Genomic DNA, 22,838 nt, shown 5'->3' with positions numbered 1-22,838 from the left:
CCAAAAAAAGAAAGTCTGAGCTAACACCAGATCATGCACACTAAGTGAAGATCACTGACTCATCGAAGCATGTCACTGAATAACGTGCACAGCTCAGCGGAGAATTGCGTGGCTGGTTTTGAGAAGTGCCTGCCAAATGAATGAGGCTAATAATATGCATCAAGGTTAATCCGTCAAGGAGATCCTTTGCTAAGAAAGGAAGCTTTGTGTCCTAATTCATGAAAATACCCCCCAAAAAAAAGAAAAAATGTGAATGGTGAATGCCTTCCTGATAAATAACCTGGAAGGCATTTATGGGAATGGCAGAGGTGAAAGTAACGAATTACAACTACTCACGTTACTTTAAAACATTTCTCTGTGGTCTAAATGACATATCTGTGCTGGGGTTTGATCAAAAAATAACATGAATCCAGCAAAAAGGGAGGTTTAAGACCCGGTATAAAACAGCTCTTTCAAAGCATTCCGTTTTCCCCTGCCCCCACCCCTCTCTTCAGCGGGGTATCCCAAAAAGAGTAGAGGTTATGGAAACAGTCGGAGGTGAAGTGGTTGGCACACACTAACAAGTATTTCCCAACTACGGAGGAGACAGTGCCATTAAAAATGAAATCCATCCACTTCCTTCTTACGTCTTTGGCAGCTGGAGTTCGAAGCAAAGCCCGATTCAACTTGTGATGTCACAAAGTCAGAAAATATAAAACGGAGGACTTTTCTCTGTATTGTAAGACATACACAGACCACAAACAAAGGGCTGGATAGATTTATTTCACATTTTTTGTGTGCCGATGGACACTCATCCTGATAGCACACATACAGCTCGCCGATGTCGGCACGATGAATGAAGTTGCATCAGCAAGACGTATTATGGAGAGCGTTTGCTCATTGGGCAGACGTCGCGGAGACATCGGCGTTTGGCCGATGTATTAAAGATGCTCAGCGCGGCCTCTCTACAGCTTATATTAACCTTTATTTAGCTCGTATCATTCAATTAGTTTAAATATATCCATATCCATTGTCAAGTATTACTTAAATCTGATTGGAATATGGCAATATCACAAACATCAACAACAACAAAAAAACAATATACTACCACTAAATAGCTTATTATGTGTGGACAAAATAAAGAGAGACACAGTACATGATCATAAATGTATTTTCAGCAGCATATCCAAAAGAGCCCCAGCACAAAAACAGCTTCATGGAAGTGACATTTTACAGTTCTACAATTTTGAAAGTGGTATCACCGATATGAGGGGAAAAAAAAACACTCAAAATGACGCATTAGGAGTAGAATGCCGACGCATGATCTGAGGCCGACATCGGCAAGACGTATGTGTGTTATCAGGGAAGTTACCTCATATGTGTTCAAAAACACTGCAAAAGTGTTTTTTTTCATAATATGTCCACTATAAGCACATTTTCAAAGACGTTAAAGTACTTTTTTACATTTCTGCATCCAACAGTTACTGAATAAATTAATTTTTGTTTTAAAATGATCAACGGACATTGTGAAACTACAAAAAATGAAATGAAAAGACAACAATCAAATGCATCACAACATACACAACCTATCAGATTAAATGTACATCCAACCTTCAAACACATTTTAATTTGGCCATAACTGACAACTCAACTCACTGTACTAGTATCCTAAATCTCAATATATTGCCCAACCTATTATGTTGTTACCCACATGGCACTGTTTTAGAGTTCATAAATGTAGCCATACTTAGAGCCTGATAATTGTTTTTATTTTGAATTTAATTAATTGGTGTTAATTATTTAAAAGAAAAAAAAGGAATTTTACATTTTTCAGCTCCAAATGTGCCAGATTTGGTCTCTTCCTTTTTATGTTTACTGTATGCAAGGGAACCGTGGCAAGATTTATTAACAAAAATAAACGTTGGGGGTGAAAGTAACTAGTAACTTTTACTTTGAGTACTATTTAATTCAGAAACTTTTTACTTGTACTTGAGTATTTTATGTATGACTTATACTTGAGTACATTTTCAATAAAGTAACAGTACTTCTACTTGAGTAGGATACATCAGGACTCTTTATACCTATGTAACACACAGATTTCTGCTGCCTTCAGTTAAAACTTCCAGCTACTAACACATGCTTAACTTTAATACGCAGTATAAAACACACCACTATGGGATTTATATATAAAGGACTCAGGACTGCTTAAGTTGTAAAACAACAGCCACGTCTGCACAGTCACATGTTTACGAGGCAACCTTTTCTTTTCTTTTCTTTTCTTTTTCATCATCAGTGTCTTGAGCTTTTTGTGTTGCACTTTTAAGGTCACACAAATGCCTGTGCCATAAATCACAGGACACACCAGCTACATCAGAGTGGAAGCACTGAAGCTGGGTCAGATGGAAAACCTGCCAAAACAAGTGAGACGAGTCATGCCAATCTCTGCGGTAACATCTGGCACATCAATTTAATCTCTACCCAATCAATTCAAGGCCTAACAAATTTTAAATTCTTCTTTATCGTGGCGTAACCTGAAAACGACTTCTGTATTGCCTCAATATTTTGTAGCACATCTGTTGGAGTTTTATAGAGTCTCAAGCTACATTGATTTCCAATGGGAGCATCAGGGCTAGGAGTTGGTGATTGAAAAGACCTTTGCTTTCAGTCCTGCAAATAACCTAATGGACAATTCGCATCTCTAACAAAACACAGACTCAAAGTGTGTAAAACCTGCATATGCAAGCATTAATCATCCTTGGGGTCAATTTGACCCAATTTTATGTTTATCATTTCAAAAATAATAGTCGACTCGCTTCATATTTCATGACTTTTCCTAATTTGATGGGTATAATTCATTAGGCATAAAATTATTATGATGATTGTTTTTTTTTTTTTTCTCAATGTGCTGAACACATATTGCACGCATTGGTGTTCCGGCTGTTTTAGCTGTGTGAAATGTGACTGTCACAGTGAAAGTGACGTAGAGGACAATGTGTCTGAGACAGAGGACTTAATACTGAATCACCCCAAATATATTACAAAAGGGAGCTAAAAATGAGTAATAAAGTTGTTCATTGGGGGGGAGGGGCACCAACATCAATCAATATGGTTCATTGGGTGAGAGTCATGAATGTGCACCCCAAATTAGAAAAGATTTGGATGAAAACTATTCAAGATAAATTAATTCTAATTTAAAAGTTTGACCTGATGGTGGCGCTAGAGAACAGGTCAAGGTTTCATTATCAAGGAGTTATTTATGTGTTCAACAAATAAACAAAGTGCCTGACACAAAAACTTAGTCAACAATTTTCTGAGAATCATTTTCTGGAGGCAAATATCCCTGGGGTCAGATTGACCCTTAGGGTAAAACGTGTTGGTAATATTTAAGGAGAATAGGAGGGTTCAAATCCCATATCTGAGCCTGTACTTTCCTTATTTCTTCAACATTGGGGGAAAAACAACAACAATTGAATGTTGATGCTGAGCCAAAGGCTGGCAGGCAGATGATATTCGATCTGATTGTTCCTTTAAAGGTCAGTGATTAGAGGAGCTGATTACACGAGTGCTTGTCATGATATTTAAAGTTCTTGAGTATATTATCGATAAAAAGTAAACTTGAACACCTGTAACTTGATTATACTGTAGATATTTTAAGAGAATAATTACTGTAGATCTTAAAGATTTGGAAAGAAAAGGCCTTTGAGTGATGGCAAACATTGTCATTGAAGAATGCACAAGGAAATGTGAATCCATGTCACATCCATTGGTCAGAAGAGGCTTTAATGGGATGCATGGAAATCTATTTAGGTAAGGTTGTTTATTATGAGGCAGAACAAAGTGTCATCACATCAAGAGAAAAGAGGCTCTATCAAAGGATGACAATGCGTTTTCGCAGATCTTTCAACACTTAGGGGTTTTATAAAGCCAAGCATTCATTCCGACGTTACTTCCCTTAATTTGGTTTTTCCTATTTTCGTAAAGGTAGAATTCATTAAGCGTTGATTATCCACCCAGCTGAGTTTAGACCATTGTGAGAATGGTTAGTTTTACCGGAATGGCAATGATGTGTTTTTTTGTCTCTTTTAGTTTTTAGGCAATTTGCGAGACTAAAGAAAATGAGGAAGATGTTTTAGGGACCCGAGTGTCTTTTTTTCCTGGCCATTAACAGACCAATAGTGCTTAAAATAGAGGCTTTACAGCAGTGTGGCTCAAACATAACATGATTTGCTCTCGTATTTTAGAGTAAAAACTTCCTTGTGCAAAAGCAGCAAAGCAGAAATTTCGTGTTGCATCTGTATTCAAACCCCTTTCTGGCTATTGTCATTATTAAAAGTATGTGTCTGTGAACAGCAGGAAACGGGAAGGATAATGAGGATATATTTTGGACGAGCCTCATTAGCTGTTAGAAAGTAAACTTTGAAAAACTGTAGTGTAACACTTATGTCTTTGTTGGGACGCTAATGGCAAAAAGAGAAAAAAGACGCTTTGAGCTAAAAGGAAGGAAATGAGCTAAAGATCTTCTTTGTTTTGTTTAGTTTTTTTTCTTTAAGTTGACCAATTGACTGTTGGTACATTTACACCCCAAAGACTCATGACCTCCCTCATCGGCCATCGTTGAGCAACATCTTCCAGCCAGACTCTTAGAAAAACATCTGCCTTTAGTGACCGTGATATATTTGCTTTCATTTGCCAGTGATGTTTGCCGAGCAAGTCTAGTCTTCCTTAAAAGGAGAAAATATGCTCTTTTAGGAGCAAAAAAAGAAAAAGAAGAGGGGTGGCATAAATGTGGGAGAGGCTTACGGAAACTAGACAAAGACTGAGTGAGAGAGAGAGATGGATAGTGTTAAGAATGTTCTATGTGTCATGTCAAGACGTTCAAGTGGGTGAAAATGAAAGACTCATAAATATTTAGCTGAATCAACCAGGCGGAAAATGTAAAAAGTTACAAACAGATCAGTAATAAATAATATAAACCACAACTTTAACAAGGTAAAGTAATTAAAATGCGTAACCAACGAGGAAACGGAAACAATCTCCATTGGGTGATTAGCATTCAACAAACTGTCTGCCATCCAATCAATTTTTCCTATTGAAAGGAGAGATAATAAACAATGTGTCACCGACTACCAAATGGAGAGTGTGAAAAGGTATGGCAGCGAAATTCAATTGCTGGTTAAAAGGTTGATGAAGTTTAAAAAAATCACTTCAGTGAAGACAATCATTTTTGAGTTCTGGAGAGAAATAATTGTGCTCACTGTTAAAAAAAAAATGCTTTTTCGTAACCATGTCAAGTCTCACAATGTTGGAAAATCTCGTTTAAAATTCAGAGCAAGGACAACGCGCTACAATTTTACAAGTTGAAATTTGCATTTGTGAGAGATGGCTGCACCAAACACTTAAATGGATCATCAAATTTGGATTAGGTGCGTCTAGGAGAAGGTTTAAGATAATTATCATGATTTCACAGTATGATGGTCACATTACATTACACAAGCGTCATGTTTGTTGAAATCACCTGAGCTTTGTTTGTAACCATCTCAGCAGAAATGTATTACATTTACATCCAAAATATCTGATGTGAATGCATCATCTGAATTTGTTTTGTGTTTTAATAAAGCTCCCCTGAATATAAACTGTTTTCAAACCTGAGGTGACTACTTTACTGTGCATTGCAAAGCCAAACACAACATGTGCAATAATAGCAGCTTTTCCCAGGATGGAGCGACATCTTTTTTACAGTGTATGGTCTGGAGGAGTAGAACATGGAATTGGTGACTTTTCTGCTTGAAAGTGAATTACTGCTGCTTGATTTACATTATGTTTGATTTGTGATTGTTACACTAAACTCTGTGGTGCATGTGTTGTTCATGTGCGCGCAGCAGCCTCTGTGTGGGCTGCTGTAAGTGACACTGTGTTGTTGATGCTTCCGCTGAGGCGGATTAACGTTAGCTTGTTAGCTCCTCTGAGGGAGGGACTTTGGAAAGTTTGGAGGCAGGGCAAGAAAGCAGCGGGGAGGGAGGGGGAGAGAGGGATCTGAGAGTTGCGGACGGCACCTTTAACACAATTGTGCAATAAATAAATGTATTTCTTTCATTGCAATAATAAAACATGCATAGCTGTCGTAAAAAATACTCTCAAATTATTTCATGTTTAATGGTTATTTCAACTAAAATAGAGCTATCATCATATCCACTGAGGGTTTAGTGTTGACTCATTATGCATGGCACTAACTTTTGTAATCAGACTCTCACAGATTGTTGGACAATTCCTCTGCAGATGGGTAAGATTTATTGCCAGTTTATGTTAAAAACTCAGAGCTCATGTTAGACTCCTAATTCAGGATGAAATAAAAGGTTTAGAATAGAAGTTGTAAAAATTACAGCTTGGCTTTAGGTCTGATCCAGTCCAAACAATAGTCATTCACAATAGAATCTCTATTGTGGCTTGAATAATTTTGATAAAGTAATTAAACACTCTTTCACACCAGTACATGACCGCAGTTAGAAAAACAAGAACATGTTTTGGTCCTGATTGTATGATGGTACTGCTAAATACGCATCATTAAACATAATAAGTGTGCGATGGCTGAGAAGAGCTTGGAAACACTGCTGCCCAGAGCAGTGTTTATTTAGCTGACTAAAAATGTCCTTCATTGTTATTTTTAAATTTTTTTTTTAATAATACATGTGAAAGAAAATGAAAATGTAAATATTTTTTTATGTTTTTTGGAAGGTATCCTGTCAAAATTACTTTTGTTGTGTGGAAAACGGGACAAACCGTTAAGTGATCCAACAGGAAATAGGCTGGTGGCGTCTGCAGATGTACGACGCTCACATGGTCAAATATTAATACCATGCAATATCATATAAAAGGTTAATGAATGGCAACTGAAACTTCTTTTTTAAATGCAGAAACTCTTATGCTTTATATTTTAGTCGACTAAAATCTTAATGTCATTTACTTGCTATAGCCCTGAAGACTAAATTTTTCCTAAAACAAATTTTTGTCAAAAAAAAAAAAAAAAGAGCAAGATTTCACCAAATTTTGAATTGTAAGAAAAAAGAGAAAATTATGATATGAAAATCACAAATTGACTGTGTGTGAGTTTTGGGAGGGTCCCTGAGCTAAAAATACACCACTGCTTCCTAGTTCGGATACGTTTTAACGTAAACATGCAGAAAACATGCAAAGACAATCTGTCACAGAATCAGTTCTTGCATGTACTGTATATGAAAAAATATATATATATGTAAATATATATATATATATATATAAGTATATATTTTAAATGAAAGAAAAATTAATAGGTACAGGAATAATATACGGCGTTACCGCCATCATGCTTTTCATATGTGGAACAGCGTGCTCTCCTAAATCCCTAACTGTGGCTCAAAAATTAGCTCCCTAAGATTTCATTTACAAATTCAAACTAATGAGTGTAACTTAAAGTGTTTTTTTTTTTTTTTTTTTTTTTTTTAATACCATGCAAATTTGAAGTGATTACTTCAATATTACATAATACGATCTACTTTGAAAAATGTAGCTAATTATTGTCTCCTATTAACAGAAGTGTGATAAAATGGCCTCTATAGCATAAAATAATCCTGTTTCAATAAATTAAAAAGAAAATATAGAAATATTTTGGGCAGTAGAACTGTTAGCTTTTGGTGAATTTGTCCAAAAGAAAGCCAAGAAAAAGACACGAGGAACATTTCCTGATTATTTTTAAATTAATTGTTAAATCTTTCCAAATACCGTTTGCAATGTGCTCCTGTAGCCCGAGGATTACACGTACCACTATTTGGGAACCACTGATCTGGGTAAAGCCATCTCACATTTCCATCTTATTTCTCTAATTTTCCGATCTGAGAACATCACAACACATTCACCTTGTTCCCACCACCCACGGCCCTGTATATGTTAGCAGCGCCCCTGCTCTGTCACTGCTGCTGACTGCATATTAATGAGTCGTCATGCGTTAATGATCTGCGTCTTTGGATGCAGGAGCGTAATTTAGAGCTACAGAAACACATGAAGCAGGCATGCTGAGGCATGAGGGGAACTCCGGGTGAAGGATGAGGACGTGTCTCCCTCATGCACTCATCCATCCATCCATGAGCGCAGCTACAGGTGAACTACCTGCTGCGCCACACGCATTATTACGCACAGGAATCACAGGACGTGACACCGAGTGAATCGCTCCCAATATAAAACACTAATAAAAACACGATACTTCTTGTAGACAGTGTAAAGATCCAAACACCTACTCTGGGCTTTTGGGGTAGAAAGGCAGGGTGACATGGCTCAGATCCTGGATGTCGAAGGCTGTGGGTTCAGCTGAGATCGCCTGCCTCTTGGTGCGGTGCTGCTCCTGCAGGTCCTTCTGTTTATGGACCTGTTGGGTTGCGGGTTTGATGACGGAGCGGTATTTGTCCAGCTCGTTCTGTAGTCTCTGTATCAGCTCGTCCTTCTGGTCGAGCTCCAGCTCCAGCTCGTCGATGAGCGCGTCCCTCTGGCGCAGCTCCTCGATCTTCTCCTGGAGCGCGTACTGCAGGTCACGCAAGGTGCCCATTTCACACACAGCTATAGTTTCCTCTCCGACAAGTTTATGGACACCAACGCAGTCGGGTCTGTGTCCTCTCTCCTCATCCGCGCCACGCGCAAACTTTATCTGTCCATGAACAGCCCTCGGAGGACGCACCGTCTCACCTGGAGGGGATCGATCTGCGCAATGATCAGATGTTTAGGACTGAAGAGGAACGATGCACGGGGCAAAAAAAAAAAAAGGAAAAAAAAAAAAGCAAAATGTAACCGTCTCCAGCTTAGCAAAGTTCAGAGTCTGCCTGCATGTCTCTCATGTGACAGAAGAGAATCGGATCGCATGTTCTACTCCGAGTGCGTCAGGCTGCGACCCAGAGCGCATGGCGAGAAGGGCGCCAACAGGAATCTGTGGCACGGTGCAGTCAGCAGCGCTTCTCACAGTCTCTCATATATGAATAATGGAGTCTGTCTGCTCAGAGGACCATCACCATCATACCTCAGCAACACACTCACCCCCAGGCTGATGCGTTACAAACACACAGACGAAGGTGGAAGTGATGGAAAACTTGATGAAGCTTTGATGTAACAAATAAACAACAAGCTTTCAATCAGATGGAGAAGGAAGTGTCTGTGCGTGTGTGTGTGTGTGTGTGTGTGTGTGTGTGTATCCACATGTGCAAACATTAAGGGAAATGTAAAGATTTCTGAAGCAAAATCTCAACCCTACAGGGTCGGGAAATGTCAACTTTAATCTACAAACTATAAAGGCGAAATATAATGTCGAGATTAAAGTCAAAATATAATGTCGAGATTAAAGTCAAAATATAATGTCGAGATTAAAGTCAAAATACAATGTCGAGATTAAAGTCAAAATACAATGTCGAGATTAAAGTCAAAATACAATGTCAAGATTAAAGTCAAAATATAATGTCAAGATTAAAGGCGAAATATGATGTCGAGATTAAAGGCGAAATATAATGTTGAGATTAAAGGCAAAATATATTGTCAAGATTAAAGGCGACATTTCAAGACTAAAGTCTAAATTTCGAGAATAAAGTTGAAATATATTGTCAAGATTAAAGTCAAAATGTCAAGAATAAAGATGAAATACAATGTCGAGATTAAAGTCCAAGCTCCAGCAGCGGACTAGACAATTCACCATATACGACAACAGCCTCCATTAAAACTGGCCCTAATCTGTTCCCATAGCTTCGACTTTAATCTCTACATTATATTTCGTTTTTAATCTCTACATTATATTTCAATTTATACTCAAAATTTCGACTTTAATCTTGAAATTTCGACTTTAATCTAGACATTATATTTTGACTTTAATCTTGAAATTTCAACTTTATTCTCAAAATTTCAACTTCATTCTCAAAATTTCAATTTCATTTTTGAAATTTCTACTTTATACTCGAAATTTTGACTTTGTCTCAAATTTTTGACTTTAATTTAAACATTATATTTTGACTTTAATCTCAAAATTTCTATTTTAATCTATACATTAAATTTGGACTTTAATCTCAAAATTTCAACTTTAATCTTTAAATTTTATAATTAGACTTTATTCTCAAAATTTCTACTTTCATTCAAAATTTAGACTTCTTTGACTTTACTCCATCAAAATTGCCCCTAATACTCTTCAGCACAACCTAGTATAGCTTTTCATCTATTATGAAAAGCAAAGCAAATTCTCTCCACATGAACTGGTTCATTTTTAGAAGATTTCGGACTCAGTGGTAATTTATCACCATCTCACAGTTACTGATATTTGGCATGAGCGTGAAACTCTGCCAAATTCCCACAGCTAAAGGCACAACAACAAAATAAATGAGGAAATTATACAGAAATGATGGGAAAATATCCAAAATGACAACAAAAACAGACAAAAACCCTTTGCACATTTCACATTTGAATATTTCACAAATTGTGCTTACAGCAAAACGTCTGTGCTCCCAAACTGCTGTGTGGGACTGATGGTGTGTCCACATGTGCAAACACTAAGAAAAATGTAAAAAAAAATAAATTTTAAAGCAATATCACAACCCAGTAGCTTTTCATCTATTGTGAAAAAAAAAAAAATCTCTTCACATGAACTGGTTCATTTTTAGAAGATTTAGGGCTCAGTGGGTTTATCACCATCCTACAGTTAAGAAATATTTGGTATGAGTGTGAAACTCTGCCAAATTCCCACAGCTTAAGCCTCAAAAACTAAATATATGAGGCAACCAACAAAAAAACAGAGTACAAGCCAATACTGATGAGTCGTACATCTATTCTTAAACCATGTACAAAGAACAAAACCACATCCATTGTTGATGCTATGGACCCGCACTGTAGTTGGATGAGTATATTGTTTATGTTGTTCTATGGCAGTGTGTTCTGCTGTGATTGTGCTCAAGTCAAGTTTGTTTTAAAGTACAAATACTGTAACTTCATTGATCACATGGACTGTATGAATTGAAAATGACAGTTGTGAAAAATGTTGGTGTGGTGGGTTTTGGCTCCTAAAATGCTACCAGGTTGTTTAAATCACATTAAACCTGCTATAAGAGAAGTGTATAAATCCTTCTTTGTGACCACAGGACAAATATACAAAACGTCAACAAAAATATACAAAATTACTCCAAAAAGGTACAAAATGGCGAGAAATGCAAACAAAATGACTCTGAGAACACACAAAAGCACGGAAAATAAGAGAGAACATATAAAATGACTACAAAAAAATGAAACAGCAATACAAATAGGCAACAGAAATGCACAAAATGACAGCATAAATATACATAATGACTCCCAAAATGCACAATATGTTGATAAATATAAAGAAAAGGACTCTGAAAACACACAAAATCACAAAAAATAGGAGAGAATATATAAAATGACTACAAAAACACACAAAACAACAGTAAACATATACAAAACGACAACAAAAATATATAAAATGACTTCAAAAATGCACAAAATGGCAAGAAATATAAACAAAACCACTCTGAAAACACAAAAACACAGAAAATAGGTGAGAATGCATAAAGGGCCTGTGTTACGAAGCAAGATTACCTAACTTCCAGGATTTAATCAGTGTGTGCTGGACTACGAAGTTGGCTAACATCTTACGGAGCTAAATCACCATGGTAACTTAGGCTGAACGACTAGACTGGTAGGGAGCAGGTTTTGCTCTGGCTAGGATCAGCAAATGCGAGTGCTGAAGTCCCGCCTCCTGACCAACCAGTTCTCTTAAAAATCGAGCTGTCCAATAAAACGATAACTTTAAACTTAAGCAACACCTCACCTGGTCATGACAAAGTTATGAAGAGGATCAGATCTGAGCGAGTATAAAAGCTCACTGTTGCCCTTCCCTGTCATCATGGATTTAAATTCATTATATTTATTTAAGATCATAAGCTGTTCCTCCATTGTAAAGACGGTCGCTCTGCCAGGTTTCTCCATTGATTAGTCAGACGCTGCAATCTCCACCCCTTTTATGTGAACTCGGATTAAATTAACCCTGATCTGGAATTCTGAAAATACAGTGTTGGTGTCAAAATCTGGCCAGATACACTTTTGTTTTGTGGTTTTTAAGACAATTTAAAGAGATCTTGGAACTCTTTGTGAGCAAAGAATATAAGATTTTCATTAATCTTGGTTGTGTGAGTCTGGCACTGTATGTTCAAGTAGAATTAAGTAACTCAACTATTCTTACATTGTCTTCAACAAAATGTTTCTTTCCGGAAAGAACATAATGTGCAGCGAGTAAAAGGTGCTGAGGGCATAAAATGAACTCAAAGGGCGTCAAAGAGAAGCAACTCTGTGCGAAAATGTCAAAGCTACAGAGTCTCAGAACTCCTTAAAGCGGCTTTCTCACTCATCTAATCTGGTGCTGTACACACTAGTCTGTGTGGCTGTGGGTGCCTGGAGCTCTGTGAACAACATTTGGCCTCCCGTGCTCTGGACACACTCTAGAGGAGGATCAACTGCCAAGGACAATCTGATAGAATGAAGAGGCGGTGAGGCTAAACCAGCCATTACACTGCTGAGAATGTGGCCATTCACTGAGAGAAAAATACAGGATGGGATAAGATGAGGAGTGAGTTCAAATGCATTTCAAACCCCCCCCCATGTTAGAATGTAAACAGACGTGGAGGAAGCGGATGGTTTAATAAAGATCACAGCTGCCCTCTTGTGGTGGATTAAAGGATCGAGTCACACAACTCACCAAGAAGGCCCACAGACTCTTGTTCTGCAGCCATGATAATGATGAACATCCCTAATTGATCTCTCAGGCTACAGTGACTAATATTAGTGGATCATCAGTGCAATCTGTGATAGTAATTTAGAAGTATAATTAGGATTGGTACAAAAGCAAACAGTGACGCCGATGCTGAAAAGGCATGAGTAAACCCCCCCAAAAAAGTCCCAAATACAGCACGACATTAGGAAATGCATCAGCAGCAAAGCACACGCTGCGCTTGTTGTGTATCTGTGTGTCACAGCGGTGCAAATTCAGCTTTTCTATAAAGCTTTAAATAAGAGGAACTGATTTCATAAGAGAACACACAAATGCATTATTCTTAAAAACACCGGATTTAAAACTCCCAGATCTCATCCAACTTAAAACTGTTCAAATGACTTATAAAGCAAGCAAAGGTGCACTTCCAAAAGGGTTACAGAAAATAAATATATATAATAAAATACAATACAATATAAATCCGCTGCATTATTATAATTATTATTTAGGAGGAAAACTACATTTCAAAATGCAATATGCCAGAAGAACACTGAAAAGGGTGAGTATAACAATAGCAAGGGTTACATTATGGAACTGCCTAAAGCAGGGGTCACCAACACGGTGCCCGCGGGCCCCTGGTAGCCCACATAGACCATGTGAAAGGCCCTCAAGCCTGTTCTAACCACAGCACTAGTCACCACTAAAATCTGATTTACTTGGCAGGCTTCAAAAACTCACAAAAACAATATACAGACAACAGATTTAGTCAGAGCCTGAGTAGAGTTAAATACCATGGCACTTTATATCGTTTTTGTTATAAATTAACCATCTTTAAATGTTTGGTTTCACTGAAACGAGACAAATGTGTTCAAGTATCGCAGGTTGGATTTTTAACAAAGATACTGCAGATTTGGTAATAAAAGTCTTTAATAATTGTTGAAATGTAAGAACAAATGTAGAAACATGACAATTCCCTATTAAATGTTTCACATATAAATTAAACAATAGTATAAATTAAGAGAAATAAAGTTTTGCATGTTGAAATGTAAGTATATATACTGTATATAGGGCTGCTCCATTACAGAAAAAGATTATAATCACAATTATTTTAGTCATAACCAAAAAAGTTGTTTATTTTTGGTACAAAACAATGTAAAATATATCCTTTAAACATAAATTAAATCCTTTAAACACTAAATCAAGTATGTTCACTTTTGCACAAAACAAAACACTTCTTGCACGTGATGTGTCTTTACTCTAGGACCTAGAGTCCAGGTCTTCATCATCAAACCCAAAGTGTTCCAATATCAGAGAATTTGACTTGCCTGGTTTGTTACCAAGTGTTTTTGCTGCGTTTCTCCTGCCATGTTTCAAAACCACGAGCAACAACTGTCCTCGTGTTGGCCTGTAGGCTAGCTTTAGTTTAGAGGGGCTAGCTTTAGCTTTAGCTTTAGCTTAGAGGGGCTAGCTTTAGCTTTAGCTTTAGCTTAGAGGGGCGGGGCAGAGGAGCTAGCATGTGCTTGCATTAAACAACTCAAAGTTAGTATTAATAATCTTTTTTTTTTTCCATGTGTGCCAAGCTTTATTCTTTTTAGATGTTCAAAATCGTGGAAGTTTGTTTTATATATAGCAAATAAAACATGTGTAAAATTTAAATAAAAAATTTTAAAAAATAAAATAAATTTTTTTTTTTTTGCATTTTTGAAGTCATTTTGTATATTTTTGTTGTCATTTTGTGCATTTCTGTTGTCGTTTTGTATATATATATATATATATATATATATATATATATATATATATATATATATATATATATATGCAAAAAATTGCAAGAAATATGAACAAAATGACTCTGAAAACACACAAAAACACAGAAAATAGGAGACAATATATAAAATGACTACAAAAACATACGAAACAACAACAAAAATATACAAAATGACCTCAAAAATGACAAAAAATGGCAAGAAATATGAACAAAATGACTCTGAAAACACACAAAAACACAGAAAATAGGAGAGAATATATAAAATGACTACAAAAGTACACAAAACAACAGTAAAAATATAAAAAACGACAACAGAAATGCACAAAATGACAACAAAAATATACAAATGCCCATCTCTCTTATAGGCATTCTGCACTGACTAAATATGACAGCTGATCAGATGTTCCACACACCCTTTCGGCTGATTAGTTTGATAATTGAGCGTTTTTTTGTTTTTTTGCAGACTGCTGAAATAAAATTCTAATTCAAATGCTCATATACCTGCCATCCTCTGCATTTCATTTCTTTCATTCCTTTTTAAAGTAACAAAGTGTCCTTTGATGTCTCCTCAGATCTGATTACATCAAGAAGCAACAAAGTTTGACTTCATCACTAAAATGCTTCAATGTGACCACATCCTCCCCTATTATCAGAAGCTCCGCCCTCTGTCCTTCAAAGCACCTCTACGCTTTCAATTTCACCTCCCTGGCAATAGCTCAGCCCTTTTTTTCTCCTCCTGTATGGATCGATAGAAACAGGATCTGATGTTCCATGCAGCTGTAACCTGAGGAGTGGGGCAGGACGCCGCCTGGTGCCACGTCCCGTCTGTGATGGGGGGGGTCACACAGTCTCTGACCCCCAGGCGATGCTGCCAGTGCAGGAAAAGTGGCGACAGACGGTGGGTGAACATCCTTCTGGGAAGGACCATCTCACCTCATCATGAATGTAAACAGACTTATGACACAGTGGGGATTTACTGTATGTCTCTCAGTGTGCATCTTAAAGTCCAGGACAATATTTGATAGCATAAATATAGCTCAATGGGTCAAATTTATCAATGAACGTAGCCCATTCACCATTTTTATTTCCATAGGACTTTCATTCAGGACTTTCGAAATAATAAACCCTTTAAGACAAGTGGAACATATAAGGACACGCTCCTACAATATTCCTTCATTTGTCATTTGCACATTGTTGTGTTTTTTATGCTGTTTTTGTTTTGAATTTTATTTATATGTTTTTTTTTTTTTAATCTTTTCCTAATTTATGTCTGTTCCACAGTCGTATATTTGCACTATTATCCTATATATATTATATGTTGACATTTATTTTTGTTCTTACCATCTGCTATTCTATTGTGTTGCTGCAATGGGTGAATTTCCTCTACGGCAGGAGTCACCAACATGGGGCCCGCGGGCACCAGGTAGCCCGCACGGACAGTGTGAGGTGCCCTCAGGAGCTCTAGTGACCAATGGGCTCCATCTAAAATCTGATTTACTTGCCAGGTTTCAAACTCACACAGATGAATAAAAATGACAGATGTAGTCAGAACTTTAGTAGGGTTAAATACTGCTGGACTTGATAAGTATTTGTATCAAATTAACCATCTTTAAATGTTTATTCTTTTACTTAAAAAAAAAAAAAAAAATGTGTTCAATTGTTGCAAATATCTTGTTAAAGATGCTCTTAATTTGGTAACAATGTTGTTTTAAATAAACAAAAAAGAGGATTTTTATAAGATCTTACAAACTTGTTGAATTGTTACGTGTTTTACAATTGATTAAAATATTGTTAGTGGCTATTAAAATAGGAACATGATGGTCCCTTATGAAACGTATTGAAACAATTGCATACATTTAGAAAAAGAAAGTGTTGCGTGTTACACTTAGATATTTCTTGGTGTCCCTTCATTATCTTGTCCTCTGATTAAAATCAACTCTTAAAATCTCAGTAAATCAAAGTGGTAGCCCTTCGGATTACTCAGCACTTTTGATGTAGCTCGCAGTTTCGGAAAGGTTGGTGACCCCTGCTCTACGGGGATAAATAAGGTCTATTCTATTCTATTCTATTCTATTCTATTCTATTCTAAGGTGGTCAACCACTAACCTCTAAGAATTGGTGGACATCATTAGCTTAATGCAGGGGTGTTAAACCACATACAACCTAGTTTGACCTCAAGTGGGCGGAGCCAGAAAAATCCATGTTTTTGTGAATGAAAAGAAACACAAATTCAAACAAAATCCAGAATGTTATATAAGCAATTGGTTAAAAAAACAATTACTTGACTTTACAACTTAGTTTCTCAAAATTTGCAATGTAATTTGCGAGAATTCGGTGGGATAATTGGTAAGAATTTCCCGCATCATATTTTATTTACTTACAGTATATGGTAATTTAGAAAAAGTCCTATTTTTGTTGTAATTTCTACTTTGAAGAAAATCTTCCTGCGGGCACAACAAGATCATTTGGAGGGCTGAACTTGGCCCGCGGGCCTTGAGTTTGACATGTGTGGCTTAATGTGTATTGTTTGAAGTTTTTGGTCAAATTCTATTATATTTTTAGTGAAAACACTCTTGCACCAAACACAGAAGCTTAAAAAACTTAATGAAAAGTATGATTTAGGATATTTTACTTTAGTACCAAACTGGCCTCCTTTAGATGTAAACACAGATTGTGATAGTGCTGCTGGTGTCCAATTTATCCATATTTGTGTACTGAATTAGTCCTGTGAAATAGTGTTTCTGCTTTGTGCAATGACTCAGCAGGAAAAGGCTTCAGCAAACGCCACCACCCTGTATCTAATAGAAAAGAAATATATAATGTTCACCTGCGCGATCAAGTAAGCAACAAGTGCTTAAAAGAAAAGAAAAAAGGTATACGACGGGGGTGTCAAAGTCAAATGGGCCATAATAGATGATAGGTGGGAAAACAGATGTAAAGAATGTAAAGCAGCTAAAATATCCAAACAATAAGTGACAAATATCAGTCCTTGTGACCATTATTTTATTTAATTTGGTGACATTTGAGGAAAATTGCAGGATTTTGGAAAAATTTGAGTTATTTCAACAATTTTATGTAATTTTTTTTAAAAATGCAAATATTGTGGAGTTTTAATAAATGTGTGTATTTGGAGGGGCTTCATGTTGTATTTGCTTTCCCCTGTGGGCCAAATTGGATGCTCTGAAGGGCCGGATTTGGCCCCCGGGCCTTAAGTTTGAAAATGTGAAATATGGGTAATAAAACTGCTGTTTAGTTATTTCACAGATTTCTGGCAAATATTTGATTAATTTAAATGATCTTCTGTCATTTATAATCACTATTTCTATTTATCATCCAAGATGTGAAGTTTTTTTTAGAAACTAAAGAAAGACATATTTTTTATTTATTGATTTTTAATTCATTCTACCTGAACTAAAGAGACTAGAAGTTATGATTAGACTAATTCAGGTGAAGTTTTTGTTTGTTTGTTAAGACGTTTATTGGCATTTATGGGTCAATGTGTCTCTGTTCATGTTTTCCTATTTTAATAGAGTTCAAAACTCCCCAAATGGCAAAGACAGAAGGAAGTCAATTATATGGAATAAATATCTACAGATACCAGGGATCAAATGGGCAACACTTTACCAGCATCTAGTGGTGGGAGTGTAAACTGATTCTAATATTAGAAAACAGATTTGCTGAAAGGTGTGCTTGCCTATCAAACACACACTATCCCATTGGACTTTGGATCTGAAAGCACCAAAAAAAAAAAAAAAAAAGTGTTAAAATGTATATAATTGGAATTTTGATGAACTGTGATGAACTAATTTATGTTGGAAATTGCATATTTTTTCTTCAAACAACTTTAACATTATTGCTATGTACTGTGGAGCTTCTAAAGTTGGGGTTTTCTTTAAATTCAAAGAAGAAACCTGGTGAAATATGAATAATATATTGTCAATACTAAAGTCAAATATATGCAGATGATGTTGTAATCTAGATGTATGCATTGGTTGGAATAAATACTGAGTTCCTATGTGCAGAAAGAACAGAAGTAGAAGGGATGATCCTGAAATTAAACAATGGAGAACGGGACAAACATTTATGGAGACTAAAAAAAGAAGCACCTAAAGGTGATGAAGGAAGCATATGGTCAAACAAAAGCGTTTTCTAATGGAGTATTAAATATCCTCAGACATGCACTTCGGGTCCTCAGCGTCCAGCTACTAAAAGCCAATAATGCATCGCACTTCCTCCTGTCTGCGTCCTGTGGGACTGCTGTGATGGATCTGATCAATTAGAAGCTCTTTCTTTCTTTCTTTCTGGAGCTGCGTCATCGAGCACCAAGAATGAAGTGCTCGTCCATTCATGGTAAAGCTCTCACTCTTTCATGTGGGTTTTTTAAAAAAAAAAAAAAAATGGTGGAAAAATGGGATGAAAGGGAAGCGGGTCACTGAGGAGTCACAAACAGCTGTGTGAGTTTGTGTAAGCGGCACGTGAATCAAAGCGTTACACACTGTCAGAAACACTCTTTTTTTTCTTTTTCTTTTTTTTTCTTTTCTTTTTTTTTTAGGATGAATTAAAAGAAGACTTACCAGTCAGATTTGGCGTATTTCCGAAAGCATTGGCGCGTCAGGTCCGGGTGCGTCTGCGGCTCGGCGGAGATGCCCTGCGCACGGCGCGTCCTCGGCCCGATAAGTTGCGCGCTGGGCAGAACGGACTGACATTTGTGCAGTTTTCTCTTCAGTTCGTGGATCTCGTCCTCTCGGTCCGCCAGACGTCTCTCCAGGTCCCGGATCCGCTCCTCCTTCAGTAGAAGGATCTTCGCAAAGTCGTCCTCCAGGTCGCTCATGTTGGGTAAATCTAAAAGCAGAATCTGTCAGGCGACACAGATCCGACCTTTTAGTGTGAAAGGGTGATGATGAGGATGAGGATGATGATGATGGTGATGATGATGATGCTCCGTCCCCCCCTCACTGGTTTGTTAGCAGAGAGGAAGCAAAGTGGTGTTTGCTGTAAAAGCTCCAGTCCAGCGCTGAGGCTCCAGGCTGAGGATGAGTCCTCATGGAGAGACCAGTGACCAATGGTCAGCTTCCTCCACCGACACCGACACCGACCAGTCCACTCTGCCGTATCTCAGCGACCCTCAGGCTGCAGCACAGCGCACAGGAAGCCCCCGTTCCTCCACTGCTGCTGATGTCTGCTCACCATCTGCCACTGGAGCGCTCATCACTTCCCACAACACAGAAATCAATCGTCCCACAGGCTGCAAAGGTCACGTTAGTATAAAGTGCAAGTATAGACAGTCCCTTTACTTCCGACCAGGCATTTATGGAGGAGGAGGAGGAGGAGAGTCTGTTTCAGGACTAGCAGGGTTTTGTTTTTACAAGGAAAAAGTTTATGCATATCAGTTTAAAATAGATTTTGCCATTGTTTTTTGTTTTTTTCCAAGTTCCTTTTATTAATAGCAGGGACAATGGAAGAGAATTAGGGCCAATTTTGAGGGAGAAAATAATTTTAGGCAAATCAAGATTAAAGTTGACTTCGATTTTTATCACAACATGTTTTGAGTGTAATTTCAAAATTTTGACTTTAATTGTGTCTTTTCGACTTTTCTCGTCTTTTCGACTTTTCTCGTCTTTTCGACTTTTCTCGTCTTTTTCACTTTAATCTCGGCATCATATTTCAACTTTGTTCTCAAAATTTCAACTTTAATCTTGACATTTCGACTTTATTCTTGATTTGCCCAAAATTATAAAACCGATTAGGGCCGTTTTGATGGACGCTGTTGTAGTTTATGGTGAATTGGCCATAGTGATCTTCAATAGACTCTACTTTAATAGCAAAACTTTGACCTTTATCACGATAGTGTATTTTTAGTTTATTTTTCCGGAAGTTTGACTTTAATCTCAACATTATATTTCAACTTCATTCTCGAAATTTCAACTTTAATCTCAACATTTCGACTTTATTCTTGATTTGCCCAAAAATATTTTTCTTTGTCCCTAAATTGCTTCCTTAAAAAATAACTCACAAAGAGGGAAAAAACACAATAAAGTGCTTTATGGTGACAATTTTGGTTTGAAGGAATATCTTTGGGCCTCTCTGGAGAATATCACAAAGTTTACTCAACAACAATGGTCAGTATTCTATAGAGTTTATGGTGGATTTGGTGATTTTCAGAGAGAGCAATGATATTAAGATTTAAAAGCCCATATTTCAGCTTCCAACTAAAGCCCTTCATGTTTCACTTCCAAATACACAGACAGGACTCGACTGACAAATTTATTTTTATATTATTGTGCAACTTGAACCCAATACCTTCCTATATGAGTAAGCTGGATTGACTCCAATGCCTCGTGATCCTTAACATCCGAGATGAATGTTTAGAAAGAGTGCTTTGCTGTCATATATGCATTTATGACAAAATGTTTCTGATGCATTTAACCCATTTCTGAAGAGCTGTTGGCAGCTTCTGTGCAGTTTAAAGACAGGTGGTGTCCCTCCATCAACCCACTAAGCTCTGCTGCTGGTGTTGGATTCAAACTGAGAAGCACAGAGCGATGGGACCAGATCTGATGAGATTAGATAGGATGAGATAACAAGATCAAGTTTTACTTTATCAATTCCAAAGCTCATTAAAGCTGTCACTTGTGATGTTTACAACACCAATTGGTTTTATGTGTTTCTATTAAAGAGAAGGTGTGCACATTAATTCAGAAAACACCTTTAAAGTTGTTTTTGGAACAATTTCGTCAGGCAGGACTAATGCAGAGCAGCTATTTTGGGTCTGATGTGACGTCAAGTTGCTAATTGCGGTGAGCTTTCTGCAGGTAAACAAACCAATTTTCTCTGGTCGTTTGGTCCAATATGAACGTTTATCTGTTCCATTCAGCGTATGGAAAGCCGTGAGAGCAAAAAATTGATATCAGTGATATGAACCATAGTTAAGTTCTACTAGTTCTCAACTTTAGAGTACATGTACTCAATGTTGGTATACTAGTGCATGAGACCACTTTACTAATGAAGTAAAAGGTGTGACTAGTAGTACTAGTAAACCTTATCATGGTAATACAGGGGTGGGGAAAAGCAAACCCATGCTTCCCATTGGCTTTTCGAAAATGATACAACCAATCAGAGTAGGGTTTGATTGTAATTCCTCCTATTTCATTTGGCTTAGGTCTGCTAGTGCTTCTAATGAATCTTTTTGCTTTACTAGTAGTGTGTGAGTAGACCCTACCAGTAGAGCAAAATCATCAATGTTGTATTACAAGTAGTACAAATAAAGCTTTCCGTTATTACTAGTACCATATTTCAGGTCTCCTATTATGACTAGTAACTAGTAGTAGTGACACTTTTCACTTTGCACTAGTCAACCAATGTTTAGTACATTTACTACAAATTAGAGCCTCACAATGGTCAATATCAGCAATATAAAATGCATGCTCAAACAGCTTGTTATACCAGTGGGGGATGATAATTGTGAGGACAGTGGTCGTCACAATCTTGTGATTCCCCGAAGGAAAATGTTGCTACAGATGTACGCAATGGCAATCAGATGCCGGCATTGCAAGGTCATGAGAACTGACATGGAGTCTTACTGTTGTAAAGAGCATTGGAGAAAGCATGACATCTACAGTATGTCAAATGTGCAAGGATATGTTCCACACATGCTCAGTGAAAACGGCGTTCAAGGATGCAATGATCCACCGATACGTCCAAGGATGGATGGATGGATGGACGGATGGATGAATAGATGGATGGATTGCATCTGTGTTTGCAGGATTTATTTTCTCATATTCAAATTGAAAGAACAAACGCAAAAGATTAGAAAAAGAGTTTTGCTACAATAGAAAAGTGAGTTGTACTCAGGTGTTGTAAAACTTAACGGGCCCATGTTATGTGCTTTAAACATGATAAAAGTGATATATGGGCTTCATACACATGCCCAAAGTGTTTTTTTCATTGATTTCCTCATTCGTTAGTTAGAGGGTGATTTGCTCCTTTCATACTGCAGGGTGAGCCCAAACACCTCTCTCCAATTTGATGACTCGTTCCCACTTTGATGACGAATTTGACGCGGCACTGAGCTGGAGAAGCCACACCTCCAGGAAGCTCTCTGCCGTGATTGACTTGTAAACAGATACGCCCACGAAAGTGAGAATTTCAGCGTCCTTTCACGCAGTGCTATGTATGTATTTCCTACAGTCTATGTATGTACCGGCGAACGCCCCGCCTCCACGCTCTGTCTCGTGTTTATAAAGCAGAATGAGCTCGGCTACGGAGTGGGTGGGAGGAGGGTGGGCCGTCCTTTGGCCCTGCGTCACCGTGCGGGAAGGAGGA

The 22,838-nt window shown here is 37.4% G+C and overlaps 1 protein-coding gene across 2 annotated transcripts in view; it reads right to left on the bottom strand.

The window, feature by feature from the left end:
* Window positions 1–19,796, bottom strand: part of LOC114477116 (cGMP-dependent protein kinase 1) — a 127,103-nt gene extending 107,307 nt beyond the window's left edge. The window contains exon 1 of one of the 2 annotated variants that reach the window (XM_028469225.1): window positions 19,091–19,796. In XM_028469225.1, coding sequence (XP_028325026.1) covers window positions 19,091–19,347 — 257 coding nt within the window. In that variant the 5' untranslated portion in view covers window positions 19,348–19,796. Of the gene's footprint in view, window positions 1–8,246; window positions 8,719–19,090 lie in introns of those variants that run through there. The other variant, XM_028469224.1, reaches the window with a different exon arrangement.
* Window positions 19,797–22,838: the final 3,042 nt, after the last annotated feature.

The sequence above is a fragment of the Gouania willdenowi genome, chromosome 15 (genome assembly GCF_900634775.1).
Source record: "Gouania willdenowi chromosome 15, fGouWil2.1, whole genome shotgun sequence".
In the NCBI taxonomy this organism is placed as follows: domain Eukaryota; kingdom Metazoa; phylum Chordata; class Actinopteri; order Blenniiformes; family Gobiesocidae; genus Gouania; species Gouania willdenowi.
Note: the sequence above shows the minus strand (reverse complement) of the source record. Positions and strands in the feature narration are given on the sequence as shown.